The 18,311-nt window shown below is 46.9% G+C and overlaps 1 protein-coding gene across 2 annotated transcripts; it reads right to left on the bottom strand.

Moving 5' to 3' along the window:
• Positions 1–571: 571 nt before the first annotated feature.
• LOC125430159 (zinc finger protein RFP-like) lies at positions 572–16,765 on the bottom strand. 2 transcript variants are annotated; one of them, XM_048491952.1, is made up of 7 exons: positions 15,760–16,765; positions 8,785–8,898; positions 6,942–7,172; positions 5,024–5,046; positions 4,041–4,147; positions 3,161–3,217; positions 572–2,365 (listed from the first exon to the last, which is right to left on the bottom strand). In XM_048491952.1, the coding sequence occupies exons 1-7, from the start codon at positions 16,657–16,659 to the stop codon at positions 1,785–1,787; spliced, it is 2,013 nt and encodes a 670-aa protein (XP_048347909.1). In that variant the 5' UTR covers positions 16,660–16,765; the 3' UTR covers positions 572–1,784. The 2 variants fall into 2 exon arrangements, with proteins under 2 accessions (XP_048347909.1, XP_048347910.1); XM_048491953.1 differs by having other exon boundaries at positions 8,785–8,880; positions 15,760–16,763.
• Between the last annotated feature and the right edge of the window lie 1,546 nt (positions 16,766–18,311).

Raw genomic sequence — 18,311 nt, 5'->3', positions numbered from 1 at the left:
TAAAGATCAATTCCAGCACTTTGAATTGTGACTGGAAACAGACCATTATAGATGGGCCAATGTTGGAGTGACAGTCCCCATATCCACTCCAGTTACTGGCTGTGGCTTTCTGCACCAATTGAAGTTTCAGAGCCTTTCAAAGACAGATAGTCCCACATAGAGCGCACCAAGATAATCTACTGTAGATGTTTTCAGGATGTGTGCCACAGTGGACAGATCTTTTTTGCAGAGGAACGGCCTCAGCTAGCTGGAACCAGTCAAAGCTGGTTAAAGGCACTTCTGGGCACAGCTGCCAACAGCTTATAGTAGGCCACGGTTTAAGAATACCACTTCTCAGACCAAGGACCCCTTCCTTCAAGGCAAGTGCAACTCCAATTAGAACTTGGATCCTGGTTCACAGCCAGCAATTAGGGGAACTTGGGAAGGGAAAGAGATGGACTGCTTGGTAGCCTGTTTTGGAATCCAGTACTTTGCAGCTAAAACCTCTTCATCCGTTCCGACCTGGACCCTACAAGAGCAGTGCCACAAAAGGCACTTGTTTGCTAAAAGTCATCACATACGCATTCTGTTATTTTGGGTCATTTTACACAGACTTTCCCGTTAGCGGAAAGGTAACTTTATTAAAGGCAGGATTCATTTGATAAGTAATGTACAGAAAAAGAAGGCATGGCACTCTCGGACACTCACTCGCAGTCACACTAAAAAACATGCTGCATCCAGCAAAGAACCACAACACATTCTCAAAGGGGTGGGAGAAGACTTCACAACCAGATTGCTTGGACACGCCCACGCACAATTTCTGCAGCAAGTAGCCATCTCAACTATTTCTTGGAGGGTTCTTCACACAGAGTTGTTGACGTTAAGAGGTTTTCCCTCTTTGGGACGGTTTTGCCTTCAAAGTTTCTTTGAACAGCCACTTTTAAGACTAGGGAGCAGTGATTTGCCCCTTCCATCTCCCGTACTAATGTGAAGGAGCGGTGAACTTCGAGAGCAGCGCAGCTGAGGAAATGAAGGTCTAGCGCCGTGGTGGCAAACCTTTGACACTCCAGATGTTATGGACTACAATTCCCATCAGCCCCTTCCAACATGGCCAATTGGCCATGCTGGAAGGGGCTGATGGGAATTGTAGTCCATAACATCTGGAATGCCAAAGGTTCGCCACCACTGGTTAGCGACTGCGGGAAGGGAGAGTTAGACAAGAACATTCATGTAGAGTATCTGGGGAACTGCTCAATTCTGAATATACTCCCTCTGTGCTATAAGGGCTGCCCACATGGAATTTATTTATATATTCAAACTCTGAAGGCTTTCTTTGTGAAGTGCCAACCTGGTGGCCTTTCCTCCCAGTGGCACATACACCACACGGTATTACAGCTAAAATGCATGCAGTCACTTAAAAGAATCAAACTGATCAAAAATGCAGATTAAAATTTCAATTTTTAATAGCTAATTTTTTTCCAAACGAACAAAAAGAAGCGTTTTTGCCTACAATGAGAAAGGAATAACGATCCCTTGCAATAAAGATGGATGTTCTGACAAGTATTTATTACATTAAAAGGCCTAAAATTGAATCCTCCCAATTCTTGAGCTGTTGCGTGACGGCAACCTCATAAGGCCCTGGGCTGTAAGGACGGCAGTTCTGCCTCCTTCGTTACGTACTCCAATAGATTGGGCAAAGGTTAAAAAAAAATACTTTTCAATATTTGACTCCCAAACTGCTGTACTTTGGCAGGACGGAGGTAAGTTTACAACGCTGGACCCATGGAAATAATTTCTGTTAAGTGTTATGGACTCAAGATGTCCATTTCATGAACTCCAGTTGGGTATTTCACTCCCATGTGCCTCAGAAACACAGTCTGAGCTGGGAACCCCACCACCCACAGCAAAGGATGGGAACGTGTCCCATTAAAAGAGGCTGGTGGGAATGTGAAGATCAGGTCCTCTGTGTCACCATCGGTAAAGGTCACACACTCGCCTACGTAGTCCAGGGAGACTCTGATCCTTTTGGGGGAGCTGCTCAGAGATAGGGCAGTCACAGGAGATGTGAGTGCCCAGTGTTGACCCTTCCACAACCCCACGGCCCAAATCCCTTCCTCTGGGCTGAAGTTCATCATGCCCTTCTTTCCCGAAGGATCTCGGGTGACTCCTACGGCCCAGAAATCCCCATCGCCCACTTCCAGCTCCCAAAAATATCTCCCAGAGGTAAAACCATCACAGCCCAGAACCAAAGCCCTGGAATCCAGCCTCTTGGGGGTGTCCGGGACGTATTGCAAGGCAGGCAGCTTATGCTGAGGCCCTTCATATCCTAAGCTTCTTTGGTCCAAAAACAGAAGAGCACTTGAAACATCTGGATTAAACATCACATCTGCAGGCAAAAAGAGGAGTCAGTTCATTATCCAGGAGTGGGGGTGAGAGATTGCCAGTCATTTATCTATTTACCATATTCCAGGTGTAATATATACGTACAACGTATATTCCGGAGAAATATACATTTTAGCTTTGATACAAACTACTGGAAACAGTTTTGAGCTTTAATGTTTAAGAGAGAAAAAAACTGCAAAAGCTATTTGTGAAGATATTTTTTGACCCAAGTTTGCATCCTTGCTAGGTTAATGATTAACAGTGGTATATACTACTCCCAGCCTTCCCACTGAATCCTAAGCAGTACCAACAGAGTTGAGCTAGACGCAGTGGTGGCGAACCTTTGGCACTCCAGATGTAATGGACTTCAATTCCCATCAGCCCTTGCCAGCATAGCCAATTGGCCATGGTGGCAGGGGCTGATGGGAATTGTAGTCCATTACATCTGGAGTGCCAAAGGTTCGCCACCACGGACTAGAGGAAGATAACCTCACAGCCTCCTTCCTGTTTGCAGCCTTCTATGGCCCAAGTGTGCTCTTCCAAGTCAGTGGACCCAAAGGAACAAAATGAGGAGTAAATTGTGAATCTGCACCAGGAAGTCAGAAATCAATAAAAAGCTCACTCCCCTCCTCAGCAGATGGCTGCACTAACGGATTTAAAGGGCCTAAGGATCCAAGCTTCAGTATCTACCAGTACATTATATGTGCGTACAAAAATCTCTTAACGAGAGATTAAACTACAAGCTCAACATGGCACACATTCAAAAGAAACAACAGAAAAACATGGCACAAAAACCCACCTTTGTCATTCACAGTTTTTGCAATCTCCGCTTTCTCCACCGCAGCGATCACGTGATCTAGAGAAACAGAATAATGCATGTAAAAATGGTTCTGTTAAGCCCAAAGAATCTGGCCTGATGACGCCTAGTGAATTCTCAGTTTGGCCAGAATCAGGTGACAAGCATCTGGAAACAAAGTGTATTTCATGAGACTGCTAAACTGTCTAGGCCAGTGGTTCTCAACCTTCCTAATGCCGCGACCCTTTAATACAGTTCCTCATGTTGTGGTGACCCCCAACCCTAACATTTATGAATATTACAGATGGAGAACACTGATGCAGAGAGTCTTAGGCGACCCCTGAGAAAGGGTTGCTTGACCCCCAAAGGTTGAGAACCGCTGGTCTAGGCTCTTCTGAAAGAAACTCCTAAGAAAAGCTTCACTGGAACATCAAACCACAGTTGGCATTCTGAGATGCTCTCCAAAACATCCGGATAATGAAACTCAAAAAGTCAATACTAACATCCCTTCCTGGAACCGTGCCTTTTAAAAATTGATTTTTGTGTCTTAGTAAGCCTCTGGGCAAGTTGGTTATGGGCCCAGCTCTCCAGTGTACTGTGTTGAGATACAAAAGCATAAGAGGGTGGACTTTTCACCTTCAAATTTAGGTGATTCTGTAAGTACATGAAGCAAGAGCCAAAGCAACAAACCAAAGAGATGGGTGCTATTAAGCTGACCTGCTGTTAAAACATGGCAAAAGACAAACTGCCAAAGTATGCACGTAAGGCCTAAGCACTGCAAGGCTCTTTTCAAAACTCAAAAGATCTTAGTCAGTAAATATTTATCCAGTTTTATTTTCACAAAAGAGCTAACCAGTCCCCCACCCATCCCACCCCCAGGTACCTTGAAATCTATCCAAAGTTTTCTTCAGAGCCGTGCTTTTCCGAGAGAAGTCACCCAGTCTCTCTTCCAGGTCTTCTTCAGGAAGTTGAAACTGGCCTGGTGCACACCTACCAAAGAGAAAAAAAAAACATGCGTCCCTTCTGAGAAAGTTTACATTTCGCAATCACTTCAACCTTCACAGTGTATCGGACTGAGGACTGACTGAAAGAAGATGACTTAACGTTCACCGGCCTGAAATAGTACTGTGCAGGGCTTCAGGGAACCAAGTGACCCAAGGAAGCAACTGCTGACTTCCGTTTAACCATCTTTCTTAAAATACCTTTGAACGTCAGAGAAAACTGTCCTCCATTTTCTAGAAATCTCAAGGCCCAGTGCAAAAGTGTAATATGGCAATGCAGCTGCCCCCAATGATAGACAAGAAAGGCAGACAGACACATCTTCCTTATGGATCACAATCTGTCAAGAACATTCCCTGCACAAGCTCGACGGAAACAAGACCTGCTCCCACACATCTTCATACGATGTGCACTGGTGGACTGTACTCTGTGTAAATTAGTATGGATGCCCACCATTTTGCATTTTCTTCCTCAGGCATCAACATACCCTGGTTGCAGCAGGGACAGTTTAACTCAGCAAGCCATCTGAGAACAGCATGCAGAGGGGAAACATTACAGTTTCCCCTCTGAAATGTGTACTGTTTTTCTGGCTTTCTGGAAATAATACAGAAAGCCACGATGGGCCACAATTTACTCCTCCAAGAGGGACTGGTAACCCTTTTTGGATAGCTGGAAGCAAACCTCCAAAAGGCTAATCTGACAGTATGCTAATGTGGAGGAATGAGTTCCCCACCCACTGACTGTGGTGGCTTTGGTGATCAGTGCAACCAGGCCCAGATTTCTCTTGGCCTGCAAAACCACGAGCAGCCGGAGGATGAGGGGAAAAAAATGTTGGGGGAAAGGGGGGAGACGCAAAGAACCACATACCTGTTCATAAGTGTTTTGATGTCCTAAAAGAGAAAAAAGAGAGAAGGAGAAGGAGCTGAGTCCCACAATGCTTTGCAAGAGGCACGTTTCACAGGATAAAGGGGAGCATGCCTCCACGCCCCCAAGGTCAGGCTGCAGAGGACTCCGAGAGCACTATCGACAAGGTGTGAAGGGCGGAAGCTTCATTTTAGCCTCTGGTGCTTAACAGGCAGGGGAGGAAATCACCTGCCCCCCCAGTCACCCTCAGGCTCTTACCTGTCATCCTACAGGTGGAACCTCTGGGTGTTCGCTCCAAGACAAGAGGTGGGGAGTGCTCTGGTTACACACGGGAGCCTTCTGGCCACGGTGGTCTCCCTGGCGGTGCAACTGTTTCTCTGAGGAGAAGGGCTGCCCCTAGCTCTTTTTAGCAGCCTTCTCCTCTCCGGGCAGGTCCTCCCACCATTCCTGCCAGTGAACAGGCTGGCTTTTAGCCCCCGCTCTGGGGCCTGCCCACTGGCCACACTCTTGTCTGGAGCCACCAGCTCACGTGCTCGACTGGCCACCCACGCATGGCTGCTAAGCGAGCTGTCCGGTAGGCACGCTGCTTCACAGCCGAGAAGCAGGTGCCCCTCACTTCACCCAGAGGCAAACGCAGCCTGCTTCCAAGAACCCAGGAGGAGACAGTCCGGGAAGAGGCCCCTCCCACTCCCCATTCCCAGGCACACTGCATCTCTTCGTCATCACCCATAGGGCTTCCAAGGGGTTCTGTGCCCGCCACAGGTTACCTAAAATTCTCGTCCTTGTTGCTTGTGATCAGAGAGCTGGTTGCAAAATAATTAAAAACAAAGATTCTGTGCCAAGAGATCAAGTGTGCAGGAGACGCAGCTCGATATATATATATATATATTTTTGTAAACAAACAAACCAAACAAACCAGCCTCACATCCTTGGAACAGCTAGAAATGATGTTCGCCACGGAGTGGACCACAGGAAGACCCTAAGGAGATCCCAGAAAACGCAGGCTTACAAACCCCACAACCCCACCTTTTCTCCCCTCTCAATACACCCCACCTGTTTGCCACACAAAAAAAGAACCATTTTGCTTTTCTTGCAGAGCATGCACTCATCAAGCTTTATCCCTGATGCTGATCTTTAAGAAGGATGAATGCCAAATCCAGCCCCGTAACCAGAGCAGCGCCCTGAGTACCCAAAGCACCCTTAAAGAGAAACATAAAACCCAGATTAACATGACTGTACGTACTAGAGGTCTGCCCGGCAGCCACACCCGATGTGTCCCGACATGAACCTGAAGGAATAGGATCATCCAGGCCAGCTTCGCAACAGCCTTCAGGTCAGGCTGAAGGACCTGGAAGTACATCTGCCGACAGCGCAGGGCTATGGTTGTCACAGCATTCCGCAACGGGAGGAGCCGCAGACTTCCAACCGCCCCTTGCAAGATTCCAAGGGAAATCCACAGCTGAGGGACAGGCTCAGCGAAAGAGGACTTCGGCTTTTGGAATGTAACTGCTTTGGCGCCCAGGCATAGAATTCTCTGGGCAATGGAGCACCAGTTACCACTGGACGGGCCCAGATGCCTCCCAGCCTGCAGGGTCAAAGTCAGCATCTGAGCATGGTGGGTGACTGATTGAGGGGGGGGGGGGCACACAGATGCCAACCTACAGCCCATGTACCAGTGCCCCCAGGACAGCCACTCCCTGCTAGTATCCTGTGCCCAGAATGATCGTTTTGCCAGTTCCAGCAGGGAAACCGCCTAAGCTCAGCCTTGACCCAACAAGCATGCTGGCAAAGGAGTATCAGCCCCAACCGTCAAATACCTGGGGGCTCTCTGAAGCTCCATGGCCTGGAGCCCACAGAACCCACTGCCGTGCTCAGGCTCGAGAACAAGAAAGAAAGAGATGCGCTTATAGCAAAGTCTCACCTGCAAAAATTCACTTGCAGGCTGCTTACTTTTCACCTCCATCTCAGTGAGCAGCTCACCGAGACGGGCGAGCTCTTCTGAGAACTTTGTGACGCTTTCTTCCTTCCGCTTCTCTATCTCCTTCTCTAATTCTTCCAGCCGGGTTAGGAGCTGCTGTTCCTGATCTTTCAGAAACTGGTGCAGGGACTCAAATTCAGATATGATCTCCTGTCTCTCAGCTTGGGCCTTTTCCTGTATAACAATTGCAGGCAAGGGGCAACAAGGAAGTTAGACAACCCGTTTGTACATATGAGAAAGGATGCTGCAGCAACCCTAAGGGCACAGTAACCAAGACAGGGCTGTGTGCCTTGTGAGACGCAGCGAGAGAAAGCACAGATAAAGAAAGCAGACGGCAGAATCAAGAAGGGCTGGAAAAGGGCCTTATCTAGACGCAAACATAAAGGAAGTTTGCATTGCCTCCCTCCCCTTTATCCTTTCTTCATCCTAACCACATCCATGGAAGCATTGAAGAGCACAACTCTGAGGGCAGCTAGCATCTGCAACCCAGCTTCTTCATCCCCTGGCCCTAGCAAAGCGGCCAGCCCGCCTGGAAGGAAAGCAGAGACAGAAAACTGAGTACCTCCCGGAGGGCTGCATTCTGGGACCAACATTCACCTCTTCCTACGTGGAAAGGAAGCAATTGAAAGAGCAGGATGGGACCAGAATATTCATTAGACTGGTCCCTGCCACAGGAGGTGGTGATGGCCACTAACCTGGATAGCTTTAAAAGGGGCTTGGACAGATTTATGGAGGAGAAGTCGATTTATGGCTACCAATCTTGATCCTCTTTGATCTGAGATTGCAAATGCCTTAACAGACCAGGTGCTTGGGAGCAACAGCCGCAGAAGGCCATTGTTTTCACATCCTGCATGTGAGCTCCCAATGGCACCTGGTGGGCCACTGTGAGTAGCAGAGAGCTGGACTAGATGGACTCTGGTCTGATCCAGCTGGCTTGCTCTTATGTTCTGGTCAGGAAGTGTCCAACAGTTTGCATCCAGGGCCAGATTGTTTCCCGCTCTGGCCCCAGCCTGGTGGAATGCTCTGTCCAATGAGACCAGGGCTGTGAGGGACGTATCACAGGGCCTGTAAGTCAGAGCTGTTCCCCCTAGTCTGTGGCTGCGAGCAGCGATGGTATTTCCAACAGAGCTGGCTTGCCTGTCCCTTGTCCCTATCTTCATCCCCAACCTGTCCCTTTTCCCTCTTCATTCCTTAGCTAGATTAGGTTTTAGCACCACTGACTGACAATCCAGGAATTGGTTGACTATGTTTTAATTTGCTCAAAGCCACCCTGAGCCCATCATAGGAAGGGCAGCCTATACATCAATGAACAAACAAACAACTAACTGGGCACACAACACGCTGTTAAGAAGAAAAGCAGCATATGCAAACATGTTTCCCCTTCACACACAACACATGGAGCCAAGTATACTCTGTTCAGGATAAAGATGTCAGGAGATCTGTGACTTCATCCGCCACTTCCTGGACTTTCTTTGTTTTAGAATGCTCTGCGTGGGTGCTGGTGCCTACCTAGTTCTGTTTCACAAGTACTGTGTCACATCAGAGCTCAAATGCTTACAACTTCCAAAATAAACACTTGCAGCAAGCTACGAACAGGAAACTGAATTTCCCACCTTTACAATCTGAACTCCCAGTGACCATTTAAAGCTCAACTCTCTTCTCATTGGGTAAGAGGAGGTGGGAAGACTTAAGGCCTTTGTTAAGGAAAAAGAGGGTGGTCCTCTCTTAATACTGGGGAAACCTCCACATCCCTGTTCCTGAAGAACGAACAGCACCCAGCACCTACCATGTACTCCTGGATTTTCTTCTCTTCGCTGAGCTTCTGATTCCACAGGGCGTTCTTCTCCTGCTTCAGAGTCTCTAGCTGTGTCTGAACCCGCTCCTGAGCAAATAAAAATTGCTTCAGGTGGATGGAAGAAGGAGAATGGGTTTCAAAGCATTATAGTTTTAAAATTCAAGGCACAGATGAGCCAATATGGTACAGAGAAGTAAGGGTCTTCAGTTCTGGGGGTAGGCTGGGGTGGGGAACAATCAAGGCCTAAGGTAGGTCTCTCTTTCTTCTGTTTTCACACAGCACCATCCCCCATGGCAGAGCGCTTCCTTTTGGCACTTTTTGCTCACACAAGAGACTGGTCTGGAGTGAGTGGGAAATGCCCCACAACACAGGACTGCACTTTTGAGGGGTTAAAACATAAGATCCAAGTCTAGGACTTTCACATGAGCACAATTTCACATTCACCACCTCAAACACATGCAAGGAATGACAGTCAGAACATTTCCCATTTCTAAAAATCCTACTTAAGTTTGATGCAACGATGCCTCTTAATGAATAGATACCAAGAGGCTGGCACACCACTCTGCTGAGCAACGTTTAAGCCCTTCTTCCAACATCAGCGACTCTTCTGTCAGAGTGGACCATATTTATGCATCACCTTTTTAATCCTTATGATCAGCAATTCAAACACTACACGGATTTGACTGAGGTCATATGAATGCCAGCGAGGTGGGTGTGCTTTGCAATAGCAATTCCTGGCTTTCGGCTATTGGAAGCAGAGGGGGAAAGCTTTAAGTTCGACCAATGGCTTGGCATGCGGGCTTATATTCCTTCCATTTTTAAGGCAATCTGCCATTTTCCCTTTCTGCAAGACCTGAATAGGCATCGTTGGTGGCTGGAGCCTTGTATTCAATATGGAACACAGAATTTTCCATTGCAACATGGCAGCTGGGAAAAGGAAACACCAAAAGGCTGTGTATGTTTGTCTTCGAACTGGCTGGACAAAGAGGGAAGATGATGGAATAATTTGTGGTCATACAAGTTGAGTGTGAGACTGGAACAGTTCAGAAAAAGCAGACATTGCAGGAACACATGTGATCTGCTGGATTTTAAAGTATATTGACAAGAATGAAATCTCCTGTTTGCCCCATCGGATAAATTACAGAGAAGAAAGGAAGAGGTATCAAACTCAGGTGTTGAAATCGATACTTCTATTAGTATTAACTGTTAACTAAAACATCATACAACATGGAGCGAACTTTCAAGTTCACCACACTTTTGTTCAGGCTGGGTTAAAAAGATGTCATGGTTGGACACAGGAAACCTGGGTTCAAATTTTCACATATAGAACTCATCAAGTGACCTCGAGCAAGTCACTTTCTCTCTGCCTCATCTACCTAACAGGTAAAAAAAGAAGCAGCAAGAAGCACTCATGCTCCTTGCAGGCCAGTCAAGATAGAGAAAGATGTTAAAACACACCAAAAAGCGGGGTGGAGAGGGTTTGAGAGAAGACAAAGACACTGCTAGGCTGAAATCTGCAAAATGGGACAGAGGAAGCATGAAGCAGATTTAACCAGGTTCAACCAGGGAGAGTCCAAAGATGATTTTCAGGTAGCCCCATAAGCAACTGGAAAAAGATGTAATGGTTGCTCTTTCTCAGACACACAACAGCCAGCAGTAAATCATAAGTCACGCAACACTAACTGGATCACCTGAATCCCTTGAAACAAGATAGGTCCTGTTCACCTCACTGGTAGAGAAGAGGCAATCAGACTCTATGAAAACTATGACCACACTATCCCAACCAATCTTATCCAGGCAAGCCGAATACCTTATTAACTTTCTCATAATCTGGTTGTACTACAGCGTAGCCAAACCCCTATCTTATTTATTACTGAATTTATTTGGTTTACTCCTTTTTTCTTTGTTGGGAGTTTTAGCTGTTTCTTTTCCTCTCTGTTTCCCATTACTGCAGAGGTTTTACGGCATCATATGGGAATAGTATTGAGGATTTTAACCACTGATGTACAATTTTAATTATTGTTATATTGTTGTAATCCGCCCTGAGCACAACTTGGTCAGGAAGGGATGGGTTAAAAATCAAATAAATAAATAAAAGAATGGGCTAAAAGAATAAAAAAACTTGTGCATGGCACTGTATGTGGGAAGGGAAAGAAAAGCTCACGGGACATTTAGAAATAAAGGTTTAAAAAATGTTTCGGTTAAGAGAGTTTTTTTAAAAAAAGTCCAATCCTTGCTAGTGTTATGACTTTTTTTACTTAGGCTTTGGGGGTTGTTTACAGAACACTGCACTGTGAAAAAGGAATGCTACCCGGGAGCCTTAAGTTTTTGATAAGCAGTTGTAGTCACATCTGGATTCAGAAACAAACAAGAGTGGTCGACAAGGTAACGTGATAGCTTGCCAAACAGACAAGGAACTGGTTGAAAAGGAATCCTTCATAACAATCTCTGGCCCCTCTCCTCTAATTGCCAGGTGCCTGATGCTCACAATCCAACATAGTTAACTCCCTACAGCATTTTCCAATAATTTTGTAGTCACAAACACTGAAACTTGAATTCAGATGTAAATCAAGCTGTCTAATCCTCTGTCCACATTTTGTGAAACCAGACCTTTCCTGGAGGGGAAACAATGCTCATCTTCAGTCAAGGAAATGGACGAGAAACGGCCTTTTGATTCTTATCCCAAGAAAAGCCTAGAAAGAATTTAGCTCAATTCTCACCCAGGACACAAAAGCTGCTTCTGCGAGGCCAAAGCGGGGAATGTATGTTTACAGTGATGCTGATAAACAGTACTTTTAACTTGAGCAGTAAAAATGTACTTCTCTTCTGTACTTAGTTTATTACTTCTGTACTTTTACTGCTCAAGCTATTCAACTACTGAACCGTTGTTTGAAAGTGTGGGTCTCCAGAGTGTGCTCCTGTCAGCTGCACTGGAGTTTCGGAATATTCCTTATCTCTTTAAATATCCACCAAGAGACAGTTTTAGGACATTAATGTAAAACTCATGTCTTGGAATGCAGATGGTGGCCTGCAAGGGACAGGCAACTTCCAGCAAGTGCTGAACGGCAGCATGCTGGACCATTTTGTTTAGCACACAGAGGCAGGTGTCTACCAAAGGGACCTGAAGAATTGGTAATGATGCTGTGATTTGGCTTGCTCCCCATGTGCCTGGCCAAGTAGAAGAAGAAGAAGAGTTTGGATTTATATCCCCACTTTCTCTCCTGTAGGAGACTCAAAGGGGTTTACAATCTCCTTACCCTTCCCCCCTCACAACAAATACCCTGTGAGGTGAGTGGGGCTGAGAGAGCTCCGAAAAGCTGTGACTAGCCCAAGGTCACCCAGCTGGCGTGTGTGGGAGTGCACAGGCTAATCTGAACTCCCCAGATAAGCCTCCACAGCTCAAGCGGCAGATCAGGGAATCAAACCCGGTTCCTCCAGATTAGAATGCACCTGCTCTTAACCACTACGCCACTGCTGCTCCTTGTCTTGAAGACAACCCTTGTCTTCACCATTTTTTTATCTGATGGCACACCAACACCTCACAGGCAGACACTTTTAAGTTTTTGGCACATGGGTCAGAAAGGTTGCCTATCCCTGATCTAAGGGTAACACTGTACTTAATATTCTGTACTTAATATTCGCCTAAGTCATGCTCAGAATCGGGATGGGGAACCTCCTGAGAGCTCATATATACCACCTCGAGCTCCATGATGAAAGAAGGATGGGATAGAAGCAAAAATGTGAAAGCCAAAGCCAGAACTATCCAGCAACTGACAGTGAAATCCTGAACAGAATTATACCCTAGGAACACTGACCCTTCTAAGCACACTGATATGAAACAGATTTGTTTCTTACAATAGAAAAATTGGAACATTTGGGAAAAGAAGAGGGGGCGCTTCTGTGAGCCATTTTCTCTTTTGCTTAAGGGGAGGCTCCTGCGAACCATTTTCTCTTTTGCTTAAGAAAATTTTTTCCTCTCACTCAAAATGCATAACATCAACTTCTGAGGACTTCATTCATATTTTCCCAATGGTAAATCCAGAAAAATTGAGAGCAACAAAACAACCTGCCTGTTTTCTCTTTTGAAATCAGTGAAATACTAAGGAAAATTTTTTATCCAGAGTGTATAGTATAAACTTTAAAAAAATATAAACTAATTAATGGAATTGCATAATCATTCTTATGTGTACTTGTAGAAACATAAAACATTTTCAGTGATTTTTGTTGAAGCGTAAACAATACTGATAACAATATGCTATGTTTAATGATAACACATTATCAAAGAGTTCAATATTTTCAACGTAATAAAGTTTAACAAGATCCAAAAATGCTGGTAGTCTAACGTATTGTGAATCTATGAGAGTGTTCCTATCCAAAGAATACATTTTTGTTTACTACAGAATTTGTTTTTAACTTTCATCCCCCCCACACACACACACAGATGACAAAAATTAAGATGCAAATTCTAAGGTAGCGTAGGGCACACCAGTTTGCAGCTCACTAAAGACTTTGATGTATTTGAAGAAGAAGAGTTTGGATTTAGATCCCCCTCTTTCTCTCCTGTAGGAGACTCAAAGGGGCTTACAATCTCCTTGCCCTTCCCCCCTCACAACAAACACCCTGTGAGGTGGGTGGGGCTGAGAGAGCTCCAAAGCTGTGACTAGCCCAAGGTCACCCAGCTGGCATGTGTGGGAGTGTACAGGCTGATCTGAATTCCACAGATAAGCCTCCACAACTGAAGTGGCAGAGCTGAGAATCAAACCAGGTTCCTCCAGATCAGAGTGCACCTGCTCTCTGCAATTCGTATTTTAAATTCCATAAATATGCCAAATAGTTTGCGTATAAAATTGTGCTGCATTTTATATTATTAAATCAGTATGGTAAGTTTATGTTAGATAGGGAGATAAGTACTGCATATATTTTAACACCCCCCCCCCTTTTTTTTCCCCTTGCCCCTGCTGGCTTTCTCACAATTAATATGAAGCCTTATATGCAAAGACTTCCTCTTCTGGATGCACTCCTTACATAGCGAGGGGTTTTGTATGTGTCAGAGAAGAACGTAAACAATTTGAGATATGACAACAATACTACATTACTGACAGAAAATAGTGAAAATTTGAAACTGCTGCTGCTGAAAGTGAATGAAGAAACTGCCAAAGCAGGACTACAGCTGAATATCAAGAAGGCAAAAGGAATGCCTATTGGGGAATAAGCATGAACAGTGAGAAAACTGGAAAAGTTGAAGACTTTCTATTCCTCGCATCATCAACCAAATGAAAGACTGCAACCAAGGCCCCTTCCGCACACGCAAAATAATGCGTTTTCAAACCACTTTCACAACTGTTTGAAAGTGGATTTTGCCATTCTGCACAGCTTCAAAGAGCACTGAAAGCAGTTTGAAAGTGCATTATTCTGCATGTGCGGAATGAGCCCAAGAATCAGAAGGAGACTGAGATGAGGAAAAGTAGCCATGAAGGAGCTAGAAAAGATCCTTACGTGTAAGGATGCGTCACTGGCAACCAAGATCAAGGTAATCCATGCCATAGTATTCGCTATCACTATGTATGGATGTGAAACCTGGACAAATGAAGAAAGATGACAGGTGGTGTTGAAGGAGAGTGTTGTAGATACCATGGACTGCCAAAAAACAACAATCAAATGAAGCCTGAATTGTCCCTAGAAGCTAAAATGACTAAACTGAGGCTGTCATACTTTGGTCACATAATGTAAAGACAAGAATGCTAGGCAAGGTTGAAGGCAGCAAGGAAAGAGGAAGACCCAACATGAGATGGACGGACTCTATAAGGGAAGCCACAGCCCCTCAGTTTGCAAGACCTGAGCAAGGCTGTTAACAGGACATTTTGGAGGACTTTGATTCATAAGGTCACCATGAGCAGGAAGTGACTTGGTGGCACACAATATGCAAAGAAAGATGAGAATATGGAGGAGGGGGTGACAAAAGCTAATGTCCTGAGCATGTACATAATGCTGCTCAGTGTCCAACCTGCTTTACACATTATTTCAGTAACGCTTACATCTTACTACCACAAATGAAGGGCTGAGGCAAAAAGAATTATTCAAGTTAAGGCAGCAGTGGGGGTTTAAACTGAATTCTCTTAGCTGCACCACTAGCTCTTGGCTAGGAAGGTGATACAAAGTGGATCCACTTTTGTACTATCATCAAGTTTCACCTCCTAGATTTTCGGTGTGGACAAGTCAAAGAATACAACACTCAACAAAGACCCAGCCTCAAGACACACAGCTTTGCTGGGAAGATTCACTGGTGCAAAATGAACCTGGATCTGTGTTGCAATCTCCACTCTGCCACCAAGCTCACTTTCTACCTATCCGACCTTGCATGGTTGTTGCATCTTGCTGAAGGCCGCCTAAGACGTTTGTTGACAGAGGAGAAGCTGCTGTAAAAAGGCAGAGGTTCAACAGGCCACTCACAGCTACTCAAAATAAGAGTGGCAAGATAACTGACAGTGCCATTCTATGCATGTACGCCTTTCTAATTTATTAAAGCCAGCACGGTGCAGCAACTAGAGCAGTGGTTCTCAACCTGTGGGTCGGGACCCCTTTCACAGGGGTCGCCTAAGACTCTCTGCATCAGTGTTCTCCATCTGTAAAATGGATAAATGTTAGGGTTGGGGGTCACCACAACATGAGGAACTGTATTAAAAATGTCGCAGCATTAGGAAGGTTGAGAACCATGGAACTAGAGCATCAGATTAAAATCTGGAATTCCCAGATTCAAATTCCTATTCTGTGACCTCGGAGAGATATTTTCTTGCAGCTGAGCCTAACTCACAATGCTGTGGTTAAGGTAAAATGGAGAAAAGACGCACATCTTCTAACACCCCAACCTCCTTACCAGAGTTTCAGGATAAGCGTTCTAAACAAGCAATAATACAACCAATTCTGTTCGGGGTCGCCCTGGGACCGACCCTCTGCCCCGCTGCTTACCCTGTAGTCTCGGGCCGCCCTCTCCACGTGGAAAATGGTGTGAGCTCGGTGCTCCTGAGACCGGTCGCAATGGGCGCAGATCGGGGATTGATCCTCCTCGCAGAAAAACTGCAGCACCTCCCGGTGCTTGTCGCACAGCCGCCCTCCGTTCGCATCTCCCGCTCCTCCAGTCGGCGGAGGCGTCAGAAGCGGCGCTGGGAGCCTTTTCACCGGCGCTGGGACAGGGCTGAGAGGCGGCGACGACGGCTTCGGGGGCGTCGGAGTTGGAGGCGTCGGCGGGGTCGGAGCCAAAGACAGCAGCGGGACGGGCGACGGCGGTGCTGCTGCTGCTGCGGCGGCGGCTGTTGCTGCTGCTGCTGCTACCGGTGCTGCTGCTGCTGCCACCGCGGCCGGGACCGCCACCGGCGGGGGTGGGGCGACTACAGCCGGCGGCGGTGCTGCTGCTGCTGCTGCTGCTCCGGCTCCTCCCGCCGAGTCCAGCCGCTGCCGCTTGGCTCTGTCCACGCCGAGGCTGCCCAGCAGCGGCGGCGGCAGCTTGACCGGCCGGAGGTTCCTCTTGCGGGCGGTGGCGCCGCACTCCAGGCAGGAGATGTTGAGCTTGGGCTCGCCGAGGCGCTGCCCGATGCAGCCCGTGCAGAAGTTGTGGCCGCAAGGCAGGCACACGGGCTCCGGGCAATACATGCGGCAGAAGGAGCACCACGTCTCGCTGGCGTAGTGCGGCCCGGCGGGGATCTCGGCGGGCGTCGTCCCCGGAGGAGGGGAGTCGGGCGGGGAAGGGGGCGACAGCGGCGGCAGCAGCGGCTGGGGCGGCGGGCCGCCGGCCAGGTGCTGCGCCGAGGCCCGCAGACGGCTGCGGAGGAGCCGCTGCTGCAAGAGCTGCTCGGCCGTCATCCCGCTCATGGTGCCGCCGCCGCTCCCGCTGCCCGACCGCGCGGCTGAACCCGAGGCCGGCCTAGGACGCGGGCGACGTCCTTACTACGAGCGCCCCCATTGGCTGGTCAAAGTTCGGAGAAGGGCGTGGCAAGAGCGCGCTAAGCGGAAGCGAGAGGAAAGACGGGAACGTTATTATAACCCCTGACGTGCCGGGTCAGAGAAAGAAAAAACGGAAGTGGGAGCCCGGCAAATGATGTGCGCATGCGCAATCAAAAGACATGGCTACTTCTTAAATTATAAGGGTTTTTTTTGCTTTGAGATATTTCTCTTCCGTGTGTGCTAGATCAAACAGGCACTGCAGAGTTAGGTGTAAATTTTTTTGGGGGGGTTTCTCAACTCTGTCACTTTGTTTTTGTCCCAGTACTGGGCTATACTCTGTCTCATGGAAAGCTCTAATGAGGTGTATTAAACCGCCTCTTCTTTCTGGACCTTCCTTGTGTGTAAATGCTCCCCGAGGTCTTACTGACTGACTACCCCCGGTTTTCGATTCTCTTTTAGCCTTAGAGAATCTTATTTAAGCACTGCTTTCATCAAAACCATTATTGCCTGCACTGTTAAGCACAAATGGGGCGGGGGGGGGGGAACCCAGCATTTATATTGCCCCAGACAGCTATTTGTAAGACTTGCGTTTTTGTAAAGTTGTACCCAGCTTTGTTTCCCTCGGCAGGAATGGGAAAGAAAGTGGCAGGCCAATTTTACAAAAAGGTGAGGATTGCTATAGCCATCTGGGGCAATATAGATGCTCTTTTTTTCAAAGGTTTATGTTCGACAGTGCAGGAAATAATATGTAGTCATGTCAATTTCCTCCTAATAGTCCTTACTGTTACTTTCGCTTATAACTCAGGCCATAAATTGGGGTGGGGGGGGCAGGGGAACATGGTGTGGTTACCTCACATGGATGCCTGAAGGAGGCCATGTGACTCCAATAAAGCTCTATATCCTTGTTTTGCTAGTGTGGCCTCCCACTGTCACACTGGGAGACTAAAGTTCAAATATTGCCTACCTAGTTACAGCTTCCCTGGATGATCTTTAGGAAACATATTTCTACACCACTTCTTCAGCTTGGGGTGGCTTGCAATTAAAACAGTGTACCTATAAATACACAGAAGATGGCATGTTATAGTGGTCAACAGTGATGGACTCTATGGAGACCTGGGTTCAATTGACCACTCCTCCACATGAAGCCTCTCAGACCTTGGGCCAGTCACTGTTCTCTCAGAACTCTCTCAGACCACATGGAGGGAAGCTCTGAACGTGTCTTGCCCTGAAAATCCTGTGGAGTCACCATAAGTTGGCTGTGACTTGACAGCACACACACATCCATAAATACAAGCCATTAAAATAATAAAACTGGAATGGAGCGTATGGATACCCATCCTATCCTAAACTGGACAGAAATAGAATTACATTAAATAGCATGGAATACCGTATAGTATACTGACAGTTGTAGCTCGTACTGGGAGACCAGCACTTTCAAATACCTTCCAAGGCTCCAAGGGCTCCTGCCAACCCCTCAAGGTCTCTCCACAAAGTAGAGCAGGCCTCCTAAAAGTCGTTTTCGCTCCTTGGACCTCCTTTCTCCCTTGATGTATGCGTTCATCTGCGACAACTGTGGCATG

The sequence above is a fragment of the Sphaerodactylus townsendi genome, linkage group LG03 (genome assembly GCF_021028975.2).
Source record: "Sphaerodactylus townsendi isolate TG3544 linkage group LG03, MPM_Stown_v2.3, whole genome shotgun sequence".
NCBI lineage: Eukaryota > Metazoa > Chordata > Lepidosauria > Squamata > Sphaerodactylidae > Sphaerodactylus > Sphaerodactylus townsendi.
Note: the sequence above shows the minus strand (reverse complement) of the source record. Positions and strands in the feature narration are given on the sequence as shown.